Source organism: Camellia sinensis, chromosome 12 (genome assembly GCF_055761805.1).
Source record: "Camellia sinensis isolate YWXY chromosome 12, ASM5576180v1, whole genome shotgun sequence".
Classification (NCBI taxonomy): domain Eukaryota; kingdom Viridiplantae; phylum Streptophyta; class Magnoliopsida; order Ericales; family Theaceae; genus Camellia; species Camellia sinensis.
The window spans coordinates 112,725,459-112,742,032 of record NC_138972.1 but is presented as its reverse complement, the minus strand read 5'-3'; the positions used below and the strand labels follow the sequence as shown (position 1 = coordinate 112,742,032).

At 35.1% G+C, this 16,574-nt stretch overlaps 1 protein-coding gene across 8 annotated transcripts; it reads right to left on the bottom strand.

Annotated features, from left to right (window-relative positions):
• Positions 1–2,591: 2,591 nt before the first annotated feature.
• LOC114265551 (uncharacterized) lies at positions 2,592–15,620 on the bottom strand. 8 transcript variants are annotated; one of them, XM_082899632.1, is made up of 7 exons: positions 15,330–15,620; positions 12,647–13,881; positions 12,470–12,543; positions 12,122–12,323; positions 11,811–12,008; positions 11,294–11,420; positions 4,326–4,988 (listed from the first exon to the last, which is right to left on the bottom strand). In XM_082899632.1, exons 4-7 carry the CDS (start codon positions 12,137–12,139, stop codon positions 4,864–4,866), a joined length of 468 nt encoding a protein of 155 aa, XP_082755758.1. In that variant the 5' UTR covers positions 12,140–12,323; positions 12,470–12,543; positions 12,647–13,881; positions 15,330–15,620; the 3' UTR covers positions 4,326–4,863. The 8 variants fall into 8 exon arrangements, 5 of the variants coding, with proteins under 5 accessions (XP_082755762.1, XP_082755758.1, XP_082755760.1 ...); XM_082899634.1 differs by having other exon boundaries at positions 12,752–13,881; XM_082899633.1 differs by having other exon boundaries at positions 13,662–13,881.
• Positions 15,621–16,574: the final 954 nt, after the last annotated feature.

Sequence of the window (16,574 nt, the reverse complement as noted above, 5' to 3'; positions counted from 1 at the left end):
TTTCTCATTCTCAGTTTCAGAAGGATTTTTTTTGGGTAATGAATGTCTTGAGCGACTAGAGCTGCAAGGAAAAGGAGATGCCCTGGCTCTATCAAAAGACACAGATGGCATAAACACACACACCCATCACACACAGAAAAGAAAAGCTACCCACGTGATTTCATCTCTCTCGGTGCTGAGAGAGAGAGAACAACACTTTTTCTTTTACTACTTTGTTTCTTTATGTTTTTATTTTTTATTTTTTTTTATCTCTTCTTTTCAAAAAAAAAAAAAAAAAAAAAACATCCTCATGTACCCCACTTTCTCTCTCCCATTTTTTCACTTTCCAACTCACTGGGCACTTGCTTTCGCCATTCATATATTATTCTTATTAAAAAAATAAATAAATAAATAAATAAAAAAGAAAAAACAAATACCAAACCCATTGCAGGTTTTCACCAAACCGTGGGCCAAGCAACCCACGTGATTATATTCTTATTATTTCTTTCTTTTTTTATTTTTTTATTTTTCTTTCACTTTATTTTTCATCTTTTTTTTTCATTATTATTTCTTTGCACACAAAAAAAAAAAAAAGGCAGAAGACGAACTGCACACCAAACTCATTTTATTCATGTCGGGGCTCACCCCGATCACCATTTTACACCACACAACAAAAAAAAAAAAAAAACAAAACAAAACAAACACAAATCGGGACAGTGGGATTTTTCTTCTCTACTCTGCCGCAGGTCTCTTCTTCTTGCCTCCGTCCTGGGTGGCCCTTGCCGGTGTTGCCTCCGTGTTTCCCACTCCACTGGGCACGATCACTACTCCCTGCTCCTCCACTGCAGCATATGGCGGCCCTCCAAATCGGAACATCACGGTGGCCTTCCGCTTCAGCTCCTTATTTTCTGCTTTCAGTACACTTATCTCTGTTCGCGCATCCTTATACATGCGCTGGAGCAGAGCCAGTTGGGCGTTTAGCTGCTGCACCTCATTTGTCCTACTCTGCAGCCGGTGCGACAAGTTTGTGACTGCCGTCATCGTCTCCACACAGGACTTCAAAGTATACTGATTGGCTTCAATGTCAGTTTGCACTGCCATTTTTTGCTCCACCGACCGCATCGGAAAGTTCAACGGAGCAAAACCAGAGGTGTTTGGTTGAGGTTCACGGGCCGCCACACCAGTTGTCTCTCTTGTTGACTCGTTGAGGTCTGGAAAGAGAGTGAGCAGACCACGGGACGAAGAGGCCATATTCTGGGTAGTTGAACGGGAAGACGAGGCCATGTTATGGGTTGCTGAGTGTTTCAGAGAAGGGTTGGTTACAGAGTGTTACAGAGTATTACCGAGTTTCTCTCTCAGCAACCGCGGAGTTTTTCAGAGTTTTTTTAGCAAGTTTTGTCTCTGCCCCAGCCTCAGCATCAACCTTGGTTAAATAGCCAAGGCAGCCACGCGTATCGCGTGCCACTTGACGCCAGACGACAAACGGGCGCGCCAGCCAAGGCACTCACGTGCCTCGCCATCATATCTGGCACGCCTTTTTATGGATTGGGCACGCCTTTTGATGGCACGCCTTTTGAAAGATTGGGCACACCTTTTGAGGGTGCGACTTTTTATGGGTCCGACAAGACTCTGTAAACTGTCCCGACATTGATTCCGGTTAGCTCCTTTATGGGTCCGACAAGACTCTGTAAACTGTCCCGACATTGATTCCGGTTAGTTTCTACAAGGGTCCGACAAGACTCTGTAAACTGTCCCGACATTGATTCCGGTTAGCTCCTTCATGGGTCCGACAAGACTCTGTAAACTGTCCCGACATTTGATTCCGGTTAGCTTTTCCATGGGTCCGACAAGACTCTATAAACTGTCCCGACATTGATTCCGGTTAGTTTCTACAAGGGTCCAGCAAGACTCCGTAAACTGTCACAACAACACACGACCACACAGTGTCTGCTACAACGGTCCGACATGACCCCATAAACTGTCTTCTACATCGGTCTGACACCGCCATCCAGTGTCCTCTACACCGTTATGACACCACCATACAGTGTCCTCTACATGGTTTTGACACCCCCATACAGTGTCCTCTACAACGTTATGACACCACCATCCAGTGTCTTCACCAATGGTCTGACACGACCATACAGTGTCTCTTATCCTCTTTTATTTTTATGTATTTTCTTGTTTTGTTACTCTCTCCAAACTCAAGTTGGTTAGTTCCTATCCCCCTTGAGTTTGCGGGGGGCTGTTAAAATCCACCTACTCTCCACCTACTTCACCCACTTAGACCTACTCTACTAAACCTAACCCACTACACCACTACCACCTCACCTACTCCACTAAACCTAACCCACTACACCACTACCACCTCCACTCACCTACTCCTTACCTAATACACACTCACCCTCTTCTATATATAGGAATCATGAATCATTGTAATATATATCAAGATACATCAATCAATAATATACATCAATTTATTTTACACTATCTAATTCAGCCTGCCTAAACAAAGAATAACTTAGGATTCAACTCTTTCGTCCCCTACAATATATTGAGAAAGGGTAAAATTATTGAATGGACATCCTATAACTTTTAAATGCACAATAAACTTGTAAGAGAACTGTAGTAACCTGTTTGGCTGTATTTTCATTTTCTTTGTTTTCAAAAACAAAAACAATGAAAAGTTCAAAAACATCCATCATTTTCAGATCCTGCAAAAACCAATTCCAAAAATTTGAAAACATTTATGGTTGCCTACCCATCAATATGATAACAAAGTATGGGTTTCATTCTGGCACATATTCTCTAAACCCTAAATTGATAATGAGCACAATCCCCGTATGCACACTAAAAAAAATGGAATGCGGTCCAGCAGGTTAGTGAGAGGAAGAATGGCATCCCTAGTGTTGTCCTGAACTTCCCAATTCCCATTTTGCAGCCTCCACAATCAATCATTTAATGGGAGGATTGGGAAAGGGGGCAGTCCCATTCAAAAATCATGCCTATGCATCATGTTACAACAGCTTTGAGAATTTATTCCTAAGTCTCAAAAATTATTGGCCTATTAAAAGATATAGAAAATTTAAGTCAAGAAAAATAAAAAACCAAAATTAATGTACAATATACAGACAGCGAAAGCGCCGGGGGGGGCGCGGCGGTGTTGGGGGGTGAAGTCCTTTCGGATAAGTAAGTTTACTAACTCTCTGTTTCTGCTTCAGGACATAGCATCCCTCCGTCGATGTCACCATCTTTCTTATCAGAAGCTACCTCAGTCTTCTCCTCTTCCACTATGCTCCTCTGCTGCAACTCCTGCTTCAACCTTAAGATCTCATCATCCTTCTCTTCTACACTATCTCGCAAGATAAGCACCTGCAATAGAATAGAACCCATGTTCAAATTGCACATCTCAATCAAGCAATCTCAGCTGCACACAATGTCATCAGTTCTAGTGTATTTGTAAATTAAGCTCGTCTCATTGCGTGTTCAGTGTTAGATAAAAAGACACATAATTTCTTGCCAATTTGGACCATCTAAACCATACCAAAGATTCTTTAACAAAAAGCTGTAACATTTGAAACATTTAAGACTATAGCCATAATTAAATTAAACCATCAATGGCCAATTGAAAGTTGAACATGCAGCTTTTTCATAAAACCAGCAGCAGCATAATCAAACAGAACAGAGCAAAAAAAAAAACAAAAACCAGAGCAAAAGCCCCAGCAAAACAGCACACAACATCAGCAAAAATTGAAAACAACTCCATTAAACAACTCCCAAAACAACTCTTATTACATAGACATGTATATATATTGAATTAATGGTAGTTTTTATGAATTTTGATGTTTGGTAACATAAAATTAATCTCAATCGTAAATAAATATATATATATATATATAAATAAATATAAAAAAAAATTGCCATGTCCCTTGCCATGTCCATGTCCCCATTTTTTTAAAATCATCGTGTTCCATGCCAGTGTCTGTATCCGTGTCCGTGCTTAATAGGCTAGGGTCACTTACCTTAATTGAGAGGTCAAGGTCAATTCTTGTAAAAGTAAAGACTGATTATTTCTTTCATATTAGCTTTTTCTTTAATTGTTATTCTTCCCTTTATGGACTCTTTTCATATATTAAGAGAGGTTAGTGTCAATTTATAGTCAAAGTAGAGACTAATTATTTATTTCATATTAGGTTTTTCTTTAGATGTTATTTTTTCCCTTTAACCTCTTTCATATATTAATATAGTGGCTGTGATGTTGAGTTTGCGGGTAGGGAGTTGTGGTGCAAATTCTAAAAATGGCATATTGTATTCCCACAACAAACTTAACATAACCACAATTTCATATATTAATATAGTGGCTGTGATGTTGAGTTTGCGGGTAGGGAGTTGTGGTGCATATTCTAAAAATGGCATACTGTATTACCACAACAAACTTAACATAACCACAATATTCCGTAACAAATACCTTAACATGTAACTTTTCTCACCAAAATGATTTGTCACTACAAATGGTTCGTAACATTTTCACCACATCGTTCATAACTAATCAACATAATCACAATGGTTTAGAACTTTCACTTTAGGTGCACACCATAAATTCCCCATTCATAACTTTTACCCAAAAAAATTCATAAATTTCTTATGATAGGAGTGTGCATATTAGCATTTTCGTTGCAGGTATATATAATTGGACTTTCTTACATAATTACTTATTCTATTTAATGTAATTTTCTAATATATTTTGTAAATATTCTCCTCCCAATTGACTAAAATAAAAATTAAAAACTTTAAAAGGAAGCAAGCTAGTAAACATGAGTGATCTCACCTGGATAGTTCTTTTCCTTAGCATAGGAAGGTCTGAGAGTATGAAAAGCTCACAAAGTCTCAAAATTGAAGTCTGAATTCTTCAAATGTATGTATCAACAAATAAATCTTTGCCAAAACCCAGAAATGCTGACCCCCAGAACTCCACAAATCAGCCAAATCACCAGATTGGTTATTGACTTCCTCTGCATTTGCTCACAAAACCCAATAAACCCTCAATTGGGTATTTCAAACAAATCACCAAATTACCATATTTATAGGTGTTGAATCAAGAAAACCTTACCAACATGGAAATAAGGGTTAATGTGTACTATTCTTGTGTAGTACTAATCTGGGTTTGTAGTACAAATCGATTGGAGCATTAATGAAGTCTAAATTTAGCACCTCTGTCTCACATCATTTTTATCGAACAGTTGGTGGGCAAGATTGCTCCTCCTTTAGATTGACTCCACTATTTTATATAATATGATAGAGAAAGAGAGAGAGAAGAGAGGTGTTTTACTTTCAGGTATGGCAAGGGTTTTGGAGAGAGAGAGCTTCTCGTCTGGGATTGGGACCAGACTTTTCTCAGATGGTGTGGCCATCGGATTAGCTTCCGATTCAACTTTCATCGGCCACTTGGGCCTCTGCTGCTGCTGCTCTCTTTTTCGCCTTTCATTGAGGAGAAAGAGGGTGGGTGAGATCGTTCTGTTAAAGCAGAAGAACAGAGAGTGGGAGAGAGATAGAGAGGGACGGTGGGACAGTCGCGGAGTTGGATCAATGGCGACGATGATGATGAGCAACGGCGGTGGTGGTGAGCGGCGGCAGCGGATCAGTGGTGGTGTTTGGTGAAGGATGAAGAAGGGTAAAGGTAATAACAGGAGATCAGGTTTTTTATTTTATTTTGAAGAGAGAAACGTATAGAGAGGGAGTTGAAGAGATATGTTTAGGCAAACGTGGGGGAGAAAGAGAAGAGAGCATTTCGGCGGGAATCAAACACATCTCCACCATTGATATTTATTAGAATGGATCTAAACCCATGATTCAAAATGTATCTCTCATACATTTTAACACATTTTCAAAAAACCTCTTGCCTTATTATATAGATACTATTTGAAATAGTTAATAGTAAATAAAATATTCATAAAACATGTACGGTCAAAGCAGATGAGATGTGCCATCAAATTTTTTCTTTGTTTTTTTCTTAAATAATTACAGAATTTATACAAAAATTTAAAAAAAAAAATTAAAATAAACAATCTGAGATGTATTTTGATACTTAAAAATAAATAATAAATAAATACCATTAACAGCCTAAACGATTTGTCGGTGGAAAGAAGTGGCCACTCCGTCCTTTACGGGCTCTGTCTTCCACATATTTCGTTGCATTCCTACTGAAAAAAATAATAATATATCAAAACAATTTGAATATATAGATTTGGCCTTTGTTAGTCTGTTACTCTTTAGTTTGGTACCTCTCCCAAATAACTACACAAAATATATAATCAAAGCCACAAAATATATGATAAAACCAAATCATCAAGCCCAGCTGAGTAATTATCAAAGCCCAAACAAAAATAACACCAAATCCACTTGAGTGATGTTGCAACCTGAGCTGCTGAGCTGCCGAAATGGTTGGAGTGATGTTGCAACAGAGCTGCTGTCGGATTGAATGACAGTCGGAGTGAGCTCTAATGAAAGCAGAGAAAGAAATGGGGATAGAGAGAAATGAGAGGCAAAAGGTGAGAGAGAAATGGGTACAGAGAGGGAGTTTAAAATTTGAAATCAGTTGGGCGGGAACCATCATTTAATCTCAGCAGTTAGATGTTGGTTAGGTATCTCAGCCATCTCAAGAAGTCAAAAAATTTGAACAGATAGTCAAAAAAGTCAATAAAAAAAAGTCGAGTTTTCTCTAAATGGGCATATGCGGTCGGTCAAGGGGGCTATAGACGATGTTTGGATCCATAAAAGCAAACCTAGCGTAGGTCCGTGCCTAAAGACACGGTGTAAATAATTTTAAGATTAAAATGCAGTTATAATTTATACGTATTATGTTGAAATTTATAAAATTTGTGTCATTTTTTTTATAAAGATACTGAAAAAATATATTGAAATATTTTTATTCTTAAAGAACTTATAACAATTTTGCTTGTATTACACGCTCTACAAAACTCAAATAAAATAACTCCTCCTAATCTTAATGCAAATTAAAAAACAAACATATAAGATTTAAAGTTATATTGCATATCAAAAATATAAAAGGCAGTAAAAAAAAATTTGTATATCTAAAAGTAAATTGAACAACTTAATTCCCAATGGAAGGCATATCAAATATATAAAAGGCATATCAAAAATTTTGATCCAGATGATAAATTACATTAAACTGGATAAATTACATTTTAAGATGAAGTATTATATATCTATCTATTATTGTAGATTAATCTATTATTGCAAAACATTTACAAATGATAATATTAAATTAAAAAAAAATCGTAAACTAAAAGCAAATTGAACAATTTAATTCCCAATGGAAGCCAAGCAACATATTAAAGAAGTAGGATACCTTTAATGGTTTAGCCAATTTTCTATGAACAACAGCTGATTAAAAATAAATAAATCAAATAGAGAGAGGAGCACTAAAGATTTAGCCAATTTTCTTATTTGTATAATCAATTTTACTCCCCAATATTACTATATGTGAGAGAGATTTCATATTAAAAAAATTTAAAATAAGACCTATCAAATACCATGAGCTTCTTAAGACTCAACACACAGATTGCAAAGATCTATGTGTAAAATCAAATAGAGAGGAGCACTAAAGATCTTTGCAATTTTCTTATTTGTATAATCAATTTTACTCTCCAAAATTACTATATGTGAGAGAAAGATTTCATATTTGAAAAATATAAAATAAGACCTACTAAGTACCAATGAGCTTCTTCAGACTTAGCACACAGATTGCAAAGATTTATGTGTAAATTGTCACAAATTTTAGTCAACACTATTACAATGAGCACACAACAGGTTCTAATTGCTTATTTGGAGTCTTTTGTTGTTCCAATTCTATGTGCACTAAACATATAAAGCTGATCAAGAAGGCTTATTCTTTCCAATTTTGGCTACTTGTATTTCAAGCATCTCCTTGAATATAGCTAGCTATGAGACCTAGGATGGTTTTGAGTGGATGTTTTTTTTTTCCCCTCCATTTTAGCATTGGATACTATCATGAGCTAAATTTATATTAAAGAACTGGTAGTTTTGGGTCCAAAATATAAAAATATCATCTGGAGGTAGAGTGTGATCATAGAAAGGGGAAACATTATGGAGTCATCAGCCAATTGCTTTTGTCTCTTGATTATGACTTAGCTTATGCCTAATGGGATTGGTATTTACTAATGAAATTGATCGGTTAAAGAGTTTCATTCCCTAAAGATATGTCATTTATTAGAATGTTACTTTGAACCACACACACATAATTTGTTTAACATGCATCTATTGATACAAATAGGTATTATTTTGTACATATATTAAGACTTTCATAATATGAAAAAAGGAACTTACAATTTTAATAATTTTGTAGGAAAAATGGAATCATTCACAGTATTAATCTGTCAAAGTCCAACTGCACATTTAATAATGGCGTCAGTTCTATTTTCTACGTGGGGATAACTATCACATGGAATCTCTGGTATATTTGTGGCATTTTTGAAGTGTTCATGCACATGTCCATGTGTGATGGAAATTGATCTATATATCTTGCCAGGTGATGTCTGAAATTCAGAATCCAATCCATGTGGAACTTGGTGGTGTGCTATCTAGAAAGAGAGGCATGATTTGTGAAAGTGTAGTGAATTAAATGTGAAATCGAATGCTTATCCATTGAGGCCTCGTTTGGGAAGTTACTATTTTAGTAGGCTATTTTAGTTTTTGGCTATTTTAAGTAGGCTAAAATTTTTGTGTTTGGGAAGATGATTGGATTTTTTTGTGGTTGGATGTGATGTTTGTGAGAGAAAAAGTGAAATGATTATGGGTTTGATGTGATATTTTGTCTTATTAGCTATTTTAACCTATTTTGTCTTTTTGTGATTTTTAGCCTAAATTTGGCTATTTTTTTTCTTCCCAAACACCCCCTGAGATTTCATTACATGACCAACGGGTGAGGCCTCAACCTTGAGGCAGAACCTTAATACAAATCTAGCAAGCTAAAATTATGGAAAAAAAGCCTCCTAACCTAGCAACCCACCACCAAGCTAAGATATGCATATACATATATATGATCAATTACATGCCCAAGATGACTACTAAAATGAAGCATATTCAGTTGACAGAGGACTTGAAAAAGTGAAACTGGAAAAATTCCAAACTATTTAAGTCTAAGTCAGTCTAAACAATTGAAGTTGATAAGACAAAAAAATCCAAGACACTCATTTTATATTATTTTTTTAAGAGCACTGAATTTCATTTTAAATAACAAACATAGAAAAATCAAAATTTTAAATACTGAATTTCTACACAAACAAACAAACAAAAGCTTATTAAGTCTAAAAAGTTGCGAACATTTGTGATAGTGCAAACAAACAAACAAACCAAAATACGAACACATAATAAATTATACGAAAACATAATAAATTATAAACACATAAACACAAAAAAGGGAGTTGTTAACATAATAAATAGGAACATTGGTGATAAAAAAATTCTGATTTAGATGAGAGGAAATTTAGATGTTATTAACCTAATAAATAGGAATTTCTATATATTTATATGTGTACACTTAAAAAGCTTACAAATTTATTAGAATCTATTACTTAAGATGTTGGATTTGGAGTTTGAAATTAATTAAAAAAAAATTGTCCATATCATCATCTGGACCCCTAAAAAGAATAATCAATTATAGAGGTAAAGAACTATATAATGTTTGTGAGTTTTTGGAGCTAAAATAGAGAAAACAATTTTATTTTTCTTACTATAGCAACTCACTAACAACACTGCATGGACATAGACTTCACACCCACTTAAAAATTATTAACATGACTCTGAAAAAAGGGAGTTGCTATGACTCTGAAAAAACCAAATTAATGGCTGAATATTGGAAGTAAATAACCATAAGCACAGAGCCAACACACTGAAAATGCAGTTAATATCCGATAGCAGGAACTCAAAAAATCTATAGCATGGGCCCAACACACTGAGAGAAAGGAGGAGAGACAAAAATTGGTAAAAAACATAGCAAAGCAATAACTGATTTTGGTGATAAAAAATAGAGCAGTCGAAGTGACTATATCATGGGGGTTGCTGCCACAAAGAGAAGGCAAAAGATTGACTATAATTGACCCTGGTAGGCGAAGATGGCAGGTTTCCTCACGCAACATTTGAGATAGTGAGAGATTCATCTAGTTCAGGAGTGGCTAGTGTGATGTTGAGTTTGAGCCAAATAAAGATTATATATTGTTTTGGTGTATGTCAGACACCAAATAAATTATATACCTAGACAAATATCTTGACAGTAAACACATTGAGCAGAATTTTTGTCTCTTATAATATATATATGCATGCTCACATATCATCATCTGGACCAACTATTCAATTAATGATAAAAATTCATGAAATGATAAAAATTCAATGTGAGCATGAAATGATAAAAATTCACTTAATTGAATATTCATCTAATGATAAAAATTGTCTTTCATAACATCTAAATTCATGCTCACATCCATATATATTATTGGAAAAACATATTGCGTAGAATTTTTGGAAAAACATAAAAATTGTCTCTCATAACAGTAAACACATTGAGCAGAATTTTTGTCTCTCATCACTAATTTAAACAGTTGACAGTAATAAAAAACAAAATTTTTAATTACAGAATAAAAAACATTGTGCAGAATTTTTGAGTAGAATTTTTGGTGATTTTGGTGATAAAAAATAGAATAAAAAACAGTAATAAAAACATTGAGCAGAATTTTTGGTGATTTTAGTGATAAAAAATTGAGCCAACTGATTTTGGTGATAAAAAATTGAGCCAACTGATTTTGGTGATAAAAAACATAGCCTTTGCAACTACTCTTTAACAAAAGAAAAAAACAGTTTTTTTCTTTTGTTATTTCTTTAACAGAGCAACAAAAGAGATAAAAAACAAAGCAGTTGGCTCAATATCAATTATTTTTTCTTTAACAAAGCAATTATTTTCTTTAACAAAGCAGCCATGATATAGTCTAAACCATAGCAACCATGGTATAGTCACTTTGTTAACAAAGCAACTATTTTCTTTAACAAAGCAACTGTTTTCTTTAACAAAACAGAGCAGTTGGCTCAATAACAAAAGAACAAAATTCACCCGTATATATCAGTTGGCTCAATATCAAAGCAAAGCAATAACAAAAGAAATAACAAAAGCTGAGAGAGGAAAAAGAGTGATGTCGAGTAGCCAAATGTTACCAAAGCATTGAGCAGCCGAGCAGAAAAAAAAAATTAAGCAAAAAAAAAATAAGAACCAAAGTAATAAACTAACCGAGCAGCCGAGCAAGATGTCGAGTAGCCGAAGTGAATAGCCGAGCAGCCGAAGTGATGTCACAGCCGGAGTGAACAACGGTGAAAGTGGTCAGAGTGATCCACAGAAGCTCTGATGAAGGCAAAAGCTGAGAGAGGAAAAAAAAAATTCAAGAAGAAGAACAATTACCCGAATCAATGAGAGAATACTAAAGCCATGTTTTCAATTAAGATAAAAATGAGAGAATACTGAAGTCATGTTTTCAACACTAAATAATAATACTGAACTGGTTAAAGTCATGTTTTCAATAACTCTATTGAACTAAGCAGTTAAAAATACTTTTCCATATATTGGTCTGTGCAAAATTTGTCTGATATAAATACTATAGATTTGTCTGATATAATCCCTATAACTAAATATATATATCATTTGAAGGTCTAAGAACAGTGATGCGCTTAGTCTCGGGAGGTGGGGAAACATGCTGCAAATCATACAGATGCTAAGAGAACAGGGAATTTGGTTCTTGCAGAAACTTAACGAATAAATCTTTGTTAGAACTTAAAACTTCCAACACATCTTGGAATTGTTTGGATTGGCGAAGTTTTTCATCTGTGGCTAGGCGTTTTTCTTCGATGAACTTCTGACGAACTAAGGCCATCTTTTTCTCATTTGTATTCTCATTATACCTTCTTTTCTGTGGTGATTTATCTCTTACATAACTTCCTTTCTGTGATTGCTGTCATATTTCATAAACATCCTTATACTCATTATGCTCTGGACACTGATGGATCTCACATTGCATTTGCATGTCCAATCCATGTTCTTGCTGCCAATAAGCCAGAGGAATACCTGAATGACTTCGTGCATAGTCTCTTGAATGACTTCTTTGCGCAGCAGAATCAGACTGTTGCCATGGAAGGGTATCAAGCCCCATCAACTTGGCGACCACACTGGGAGGATTATGCTTGGACTCAACTTCTTTCGACATTTCATGGTCTATGGGTGTTCCATTTGATCTTCTATTTGAAGCATTTCTCAGCTCAGACACTATCTGCATGCCATCCACAGACATAAAACAGATCAAAGTAATGTAATAATATTGTAGTACAGATCTCAGTACTGAACAGACATCCTGCATAGATTTTAGTCAACTGTCGACCATCATTACAACGACTTAGTAATAAACTTAATTTATACCACTTTGTCCTCTATTGGATCACCAATAGGACTCGTCCTTGCTGAATCTGATTGGCTCCTTGAGAGTGGCAAACCTGTAAATCAATTACTACCAGGTCAATAAGGGCTATAATGGTTTACAAATGCAGAAGTCCAGCAAAGAGAAGAAGTATCATCAGGTTTAAACAAAGGAAATACATTAAATACAAAAAGGGAATAAGTGTTTTCCCAGAAGGTACTCAACATCAACTTCAATGAATTTAAACTCAAAATGGGCAGAGCAGACAAATCACCAATGCTGACCTGTAGAATTGGTTAAAGTCTGAGCAGAATTTCTTTTCCATATATCTATAACTCACCCGTATATACCAGTTGGCTCAATATCACCCGTATAACTCAAAATCCAAACCCAATACAATAAGATAAACCCAAAAACAGAGCAAGAAAGGGAGATAGAGAGGGAAGGTAGATACTGAGGGGAGAGTCAGTGCAGAGTAGGAATAGGGAGACAGACGGTAGACAGAGAGGGAGACAGAGAGGGAGATAGAGAGGGAAGGTAGAGGGTATGGGAAGACAGATGGTAGATAGAGGGTATGGGGGAGATAGAGGATAGGTATAGGCAAATCAAATGAAATGTGTTGGGCGGGAACCACCCATTGATCTAAACCATTGATCTAAACATTTTAGACATCTCAGCCGTCCAAATTAAATGTATCTCTCAGACATTTGTATAGATTTTCAAAAACCATCTTCCCTTATTATATAGATGTGCTTATTACATTCAACATGACTTAAGGCAAAAAATCAATGGCCAGTCGTCATAAGACTTTACTCAATTAAATTATGGGTTTTCATACACAACTGTCTCAAACTCTCAAAAGAAAGACAAAATCTCAAACTCATGAAAGTCACAAAAACTTGAGTTTGCAAAAAGACCCACAACAACACCAAATCGTCTCCAAACTCATTTGCTTTATTTCTCGATGCATATACGATCTTTATCTCCGATGGTGAGTCATAAATCGCCAAAATCTGAATTGGGTTTTGCTTATAAATTATTTTTTTCAAATGGGTCGTTTGATTTTTTCTGAATTTAGGCGTGTAGATGGAAGAAGAGGACCCATGATCTTCATATATGTGTATATATCTGTATCTATGTGTCTAGATTAGAGCTTTTCAATTAGGATGGTGAAAGAGAATAGAGATATCAGGCCTGTGTTGTTCAAATTTGGTGTGGCTTTGGCTCTCTCTCATCAAGAACTAATAATCCGCCACTGTTGCCATCTTCTTTCAAGCAGTGGGAGAAAACCTTGGGAGTAATCCCTCAGGATGACAACTGTGATATGACAGACAGAACCTGTCGACCAAACCCAAAAATCCCATCAATTGCTTTATCTGGCATAATTAAGTCCCCAGAGTGATTGGTGCTACACCTGTTCACAAATTCCAAAACAGCCAATCAAATGTTCAAAACCCACCCAACAAAACTAAAGATGAACATTGATATGGGGACAAAACAATGACAATAGAAAAAAGAGGACAGAAGTTTTGAAATGTACACTCAACTCCTCAATCCTGATATGTTGCCAAGCCATTGCAGATATAACATATAATATAAGTTACATTCTGCTAAGATCATTACTTCTCTAATCCTCCTTCAGTTGACCTTCATTCTTCTTTTTACAGTTACCATTAGAAATTTTGGTCCTCATCCCATTTATAATCCTCTTCCTCTTCCTCTTCCTCTTCTCCATTTACCAATGTAGAATCTACTAAGAGAATGAACACCACTGATTTTTTGTCGTAGAACATAAGGCCACGAAGTTTTAGACAAAAAGCCACTAAAAAAGCCAATTCCCAAATGAACCCTAAGTTAACTGATTTTTTTTCAATTAGAAGATTGGTGAAATCATGTTGAAATAACCAATGTCACATTTGATTATGGTTGTTCTGTAAACTAAAATAATAAAAAAAAAAAAAGGCTGCTAATTATGGAAACCACATATTAGTCTATCACGAAGGCTTTTTATTTCACTCTTCTGACCATCTACTCTCTCCATCTAATAGTTATTTTATGTCCCACATTGACACAGACAACCTTCAGAAGTCATAACAGCTTACCCGAAAACAATTGGGGCGGAAGAGTTAGTGACCAAAGACGGCCCCATAATTGTGTCAAAATACAGAAAATTAGATACATAAAAACCAGACGTCATAACAGCACTGATTACTCTGAGCAGAGCATTCAGCAGGCAGGATCAAAGAAATTGAGCTTAATCTGCACACACTTGACATTTTATTAAGAGAATTGTCTCAGCCAACCCACCAACAAAACTACTCCTATTAAGTCTTAAAACTCAAAACCCAATAAAAATTATCTTTTTTCTGGCAATAACAAACACAATTGGGTACAAACAAATCAACATAATTTGAAACACATCAACTATACATAAACACAATTACAAACTAATCGAAACCCAAAATGGAATTGAACCCAAAATCGAAATGGTATTTTTCGGAGAATGATTTCTGGTGGCTGAGCGTAAATCTAGGGTTTGAGAGAGAGGAAGAGAGGAGAGGAGCAAACAGAGGAGCGAACTTGGTGAGCCAATCGAAGCACAATCGGATCAAAAACTCAAAAGTGGAAAAAAAAAAAAGGGAAACAAACACATATTACTAAACCAAATCTTACAAACTTGATTTAGAGCAATCCAAATACCTAAAATACCCTAATTAACAAATCAATTTAAGGTTTAGAAAAAACAAAAATCAAAATCAAAATGAGTACTCTGTTATATGATCAAAGCCCCAACTCTTCTGGATATATGATTAAAGCCACAAAACTATACTGAAATTGTTTTGGGTTGTAAGAGAATCTTACCTTGCGATGAAGAGGAGCGTGACGAATGAGGAAGAGGAGGAGGAGCGTCGGTAGCGAAGAGGGTGGGGGTCGATGAAGAGAATTGAAATCAAACGGTTGATGAAGAGGAGTGTGACGAAGGAGGAGCGTCGGTAGCGAAGAGGGCGGGGTTTTTTGCTTCTGTCGAAGAAGAACAGAGAGTGAAAGAGAGAGAGATAGAGAGAGGGAAGGTGGGGAGGATGTGGTTAGACGTGCGTGGGTCAGACGTGCATGCGTGAATGAATCAATCATCATTCATTTGAACCAATCTGAACCATCGATATAAGATTAAGAATCATCTCAGCCGTTAAATTGAAATTTATCTCTGATACATTTTCACACAAATTCAAAAACTCTTCTCCCTTATTATATAGATATATATATATATATATGTCTTTAGTTGTTGTGGACTAATGTATTGGATTTATATATCTATAACTATTATATAAAAAAAAACGTAAGTTAGCAGGTAAAATGAATCGAATGCTGTGGAAGTTATTTTTTATTGTGATTGTCAAAAAAATTTGTAGAATTTATTAATAAAATTATTTAAAATATTCAATTAATTGGATATCGATAATTACATAATTAAATATTAATTATGTGAAAAAAAAAGTCTATTATCAAATTTATATTGATTATGTAATTTTAAAAAAATAAATATCATCTGATTATGTGACTATGAATGCTCAATTAATTTAATTTTTTTTTATTAATGATTACAGCATAATTAAACTTCCCAAACAGAGTTCTTATTGACCTTTTATTGTAATGGTTATTTTTCATTTGCTCTATTTGAGAGTATCTAATATGTCTTCCCATAGTCTCTCCAAATAGTTGACAAGAGACACTATTGTTGGTAGTGACGGAGGGAAGTGAGGACCGGGGGTCACGCGCCCCCCCCCGGATTTTGGGCTTTTTTTTTTTTTGTGCAAATATAAAGAAAATATTTTAAATAAAAAAAATTACAAAAATATTATTAGAGGGAAATGTCAATGACATTTTAAAAATTATGAGAACAAGGTTATTTTAATTGAAAATGAAGAGACTATTATCTATGAAAATTTTTGAATGTAACGGTGATATTATTATTAACATGCAAGTATAAGTAATTTTCATGTAACGGTGATATTATTTTTAACATGCAAGTATAAGTATTCTCACTATAAAGATATGAAATTTATTAGATTGTTAGTTATATTTGACATGTGAGGTTCACTTTCTATG

Excerpts from the sequence above, each read along its gene's own strand:
- LOC114265551 (XM_082899632.1), bottom strand. Across the intron at positions 11,421-11,810 it reads GTTCTAACAAAGATTTATTC|CTTTTGCCTTCATCAGAGCT; the intron begins GTTAAGTTTCTG and ends TTCCTCTCTCAG. Across the intron at positions 4,989-11,293 it reads ACATCTTGCTCGGCTGCTCG|AGGAAGTCAATAACCAATCT; the intron begins GTTAGTTTATTA and ends GAGCAAATGCAG.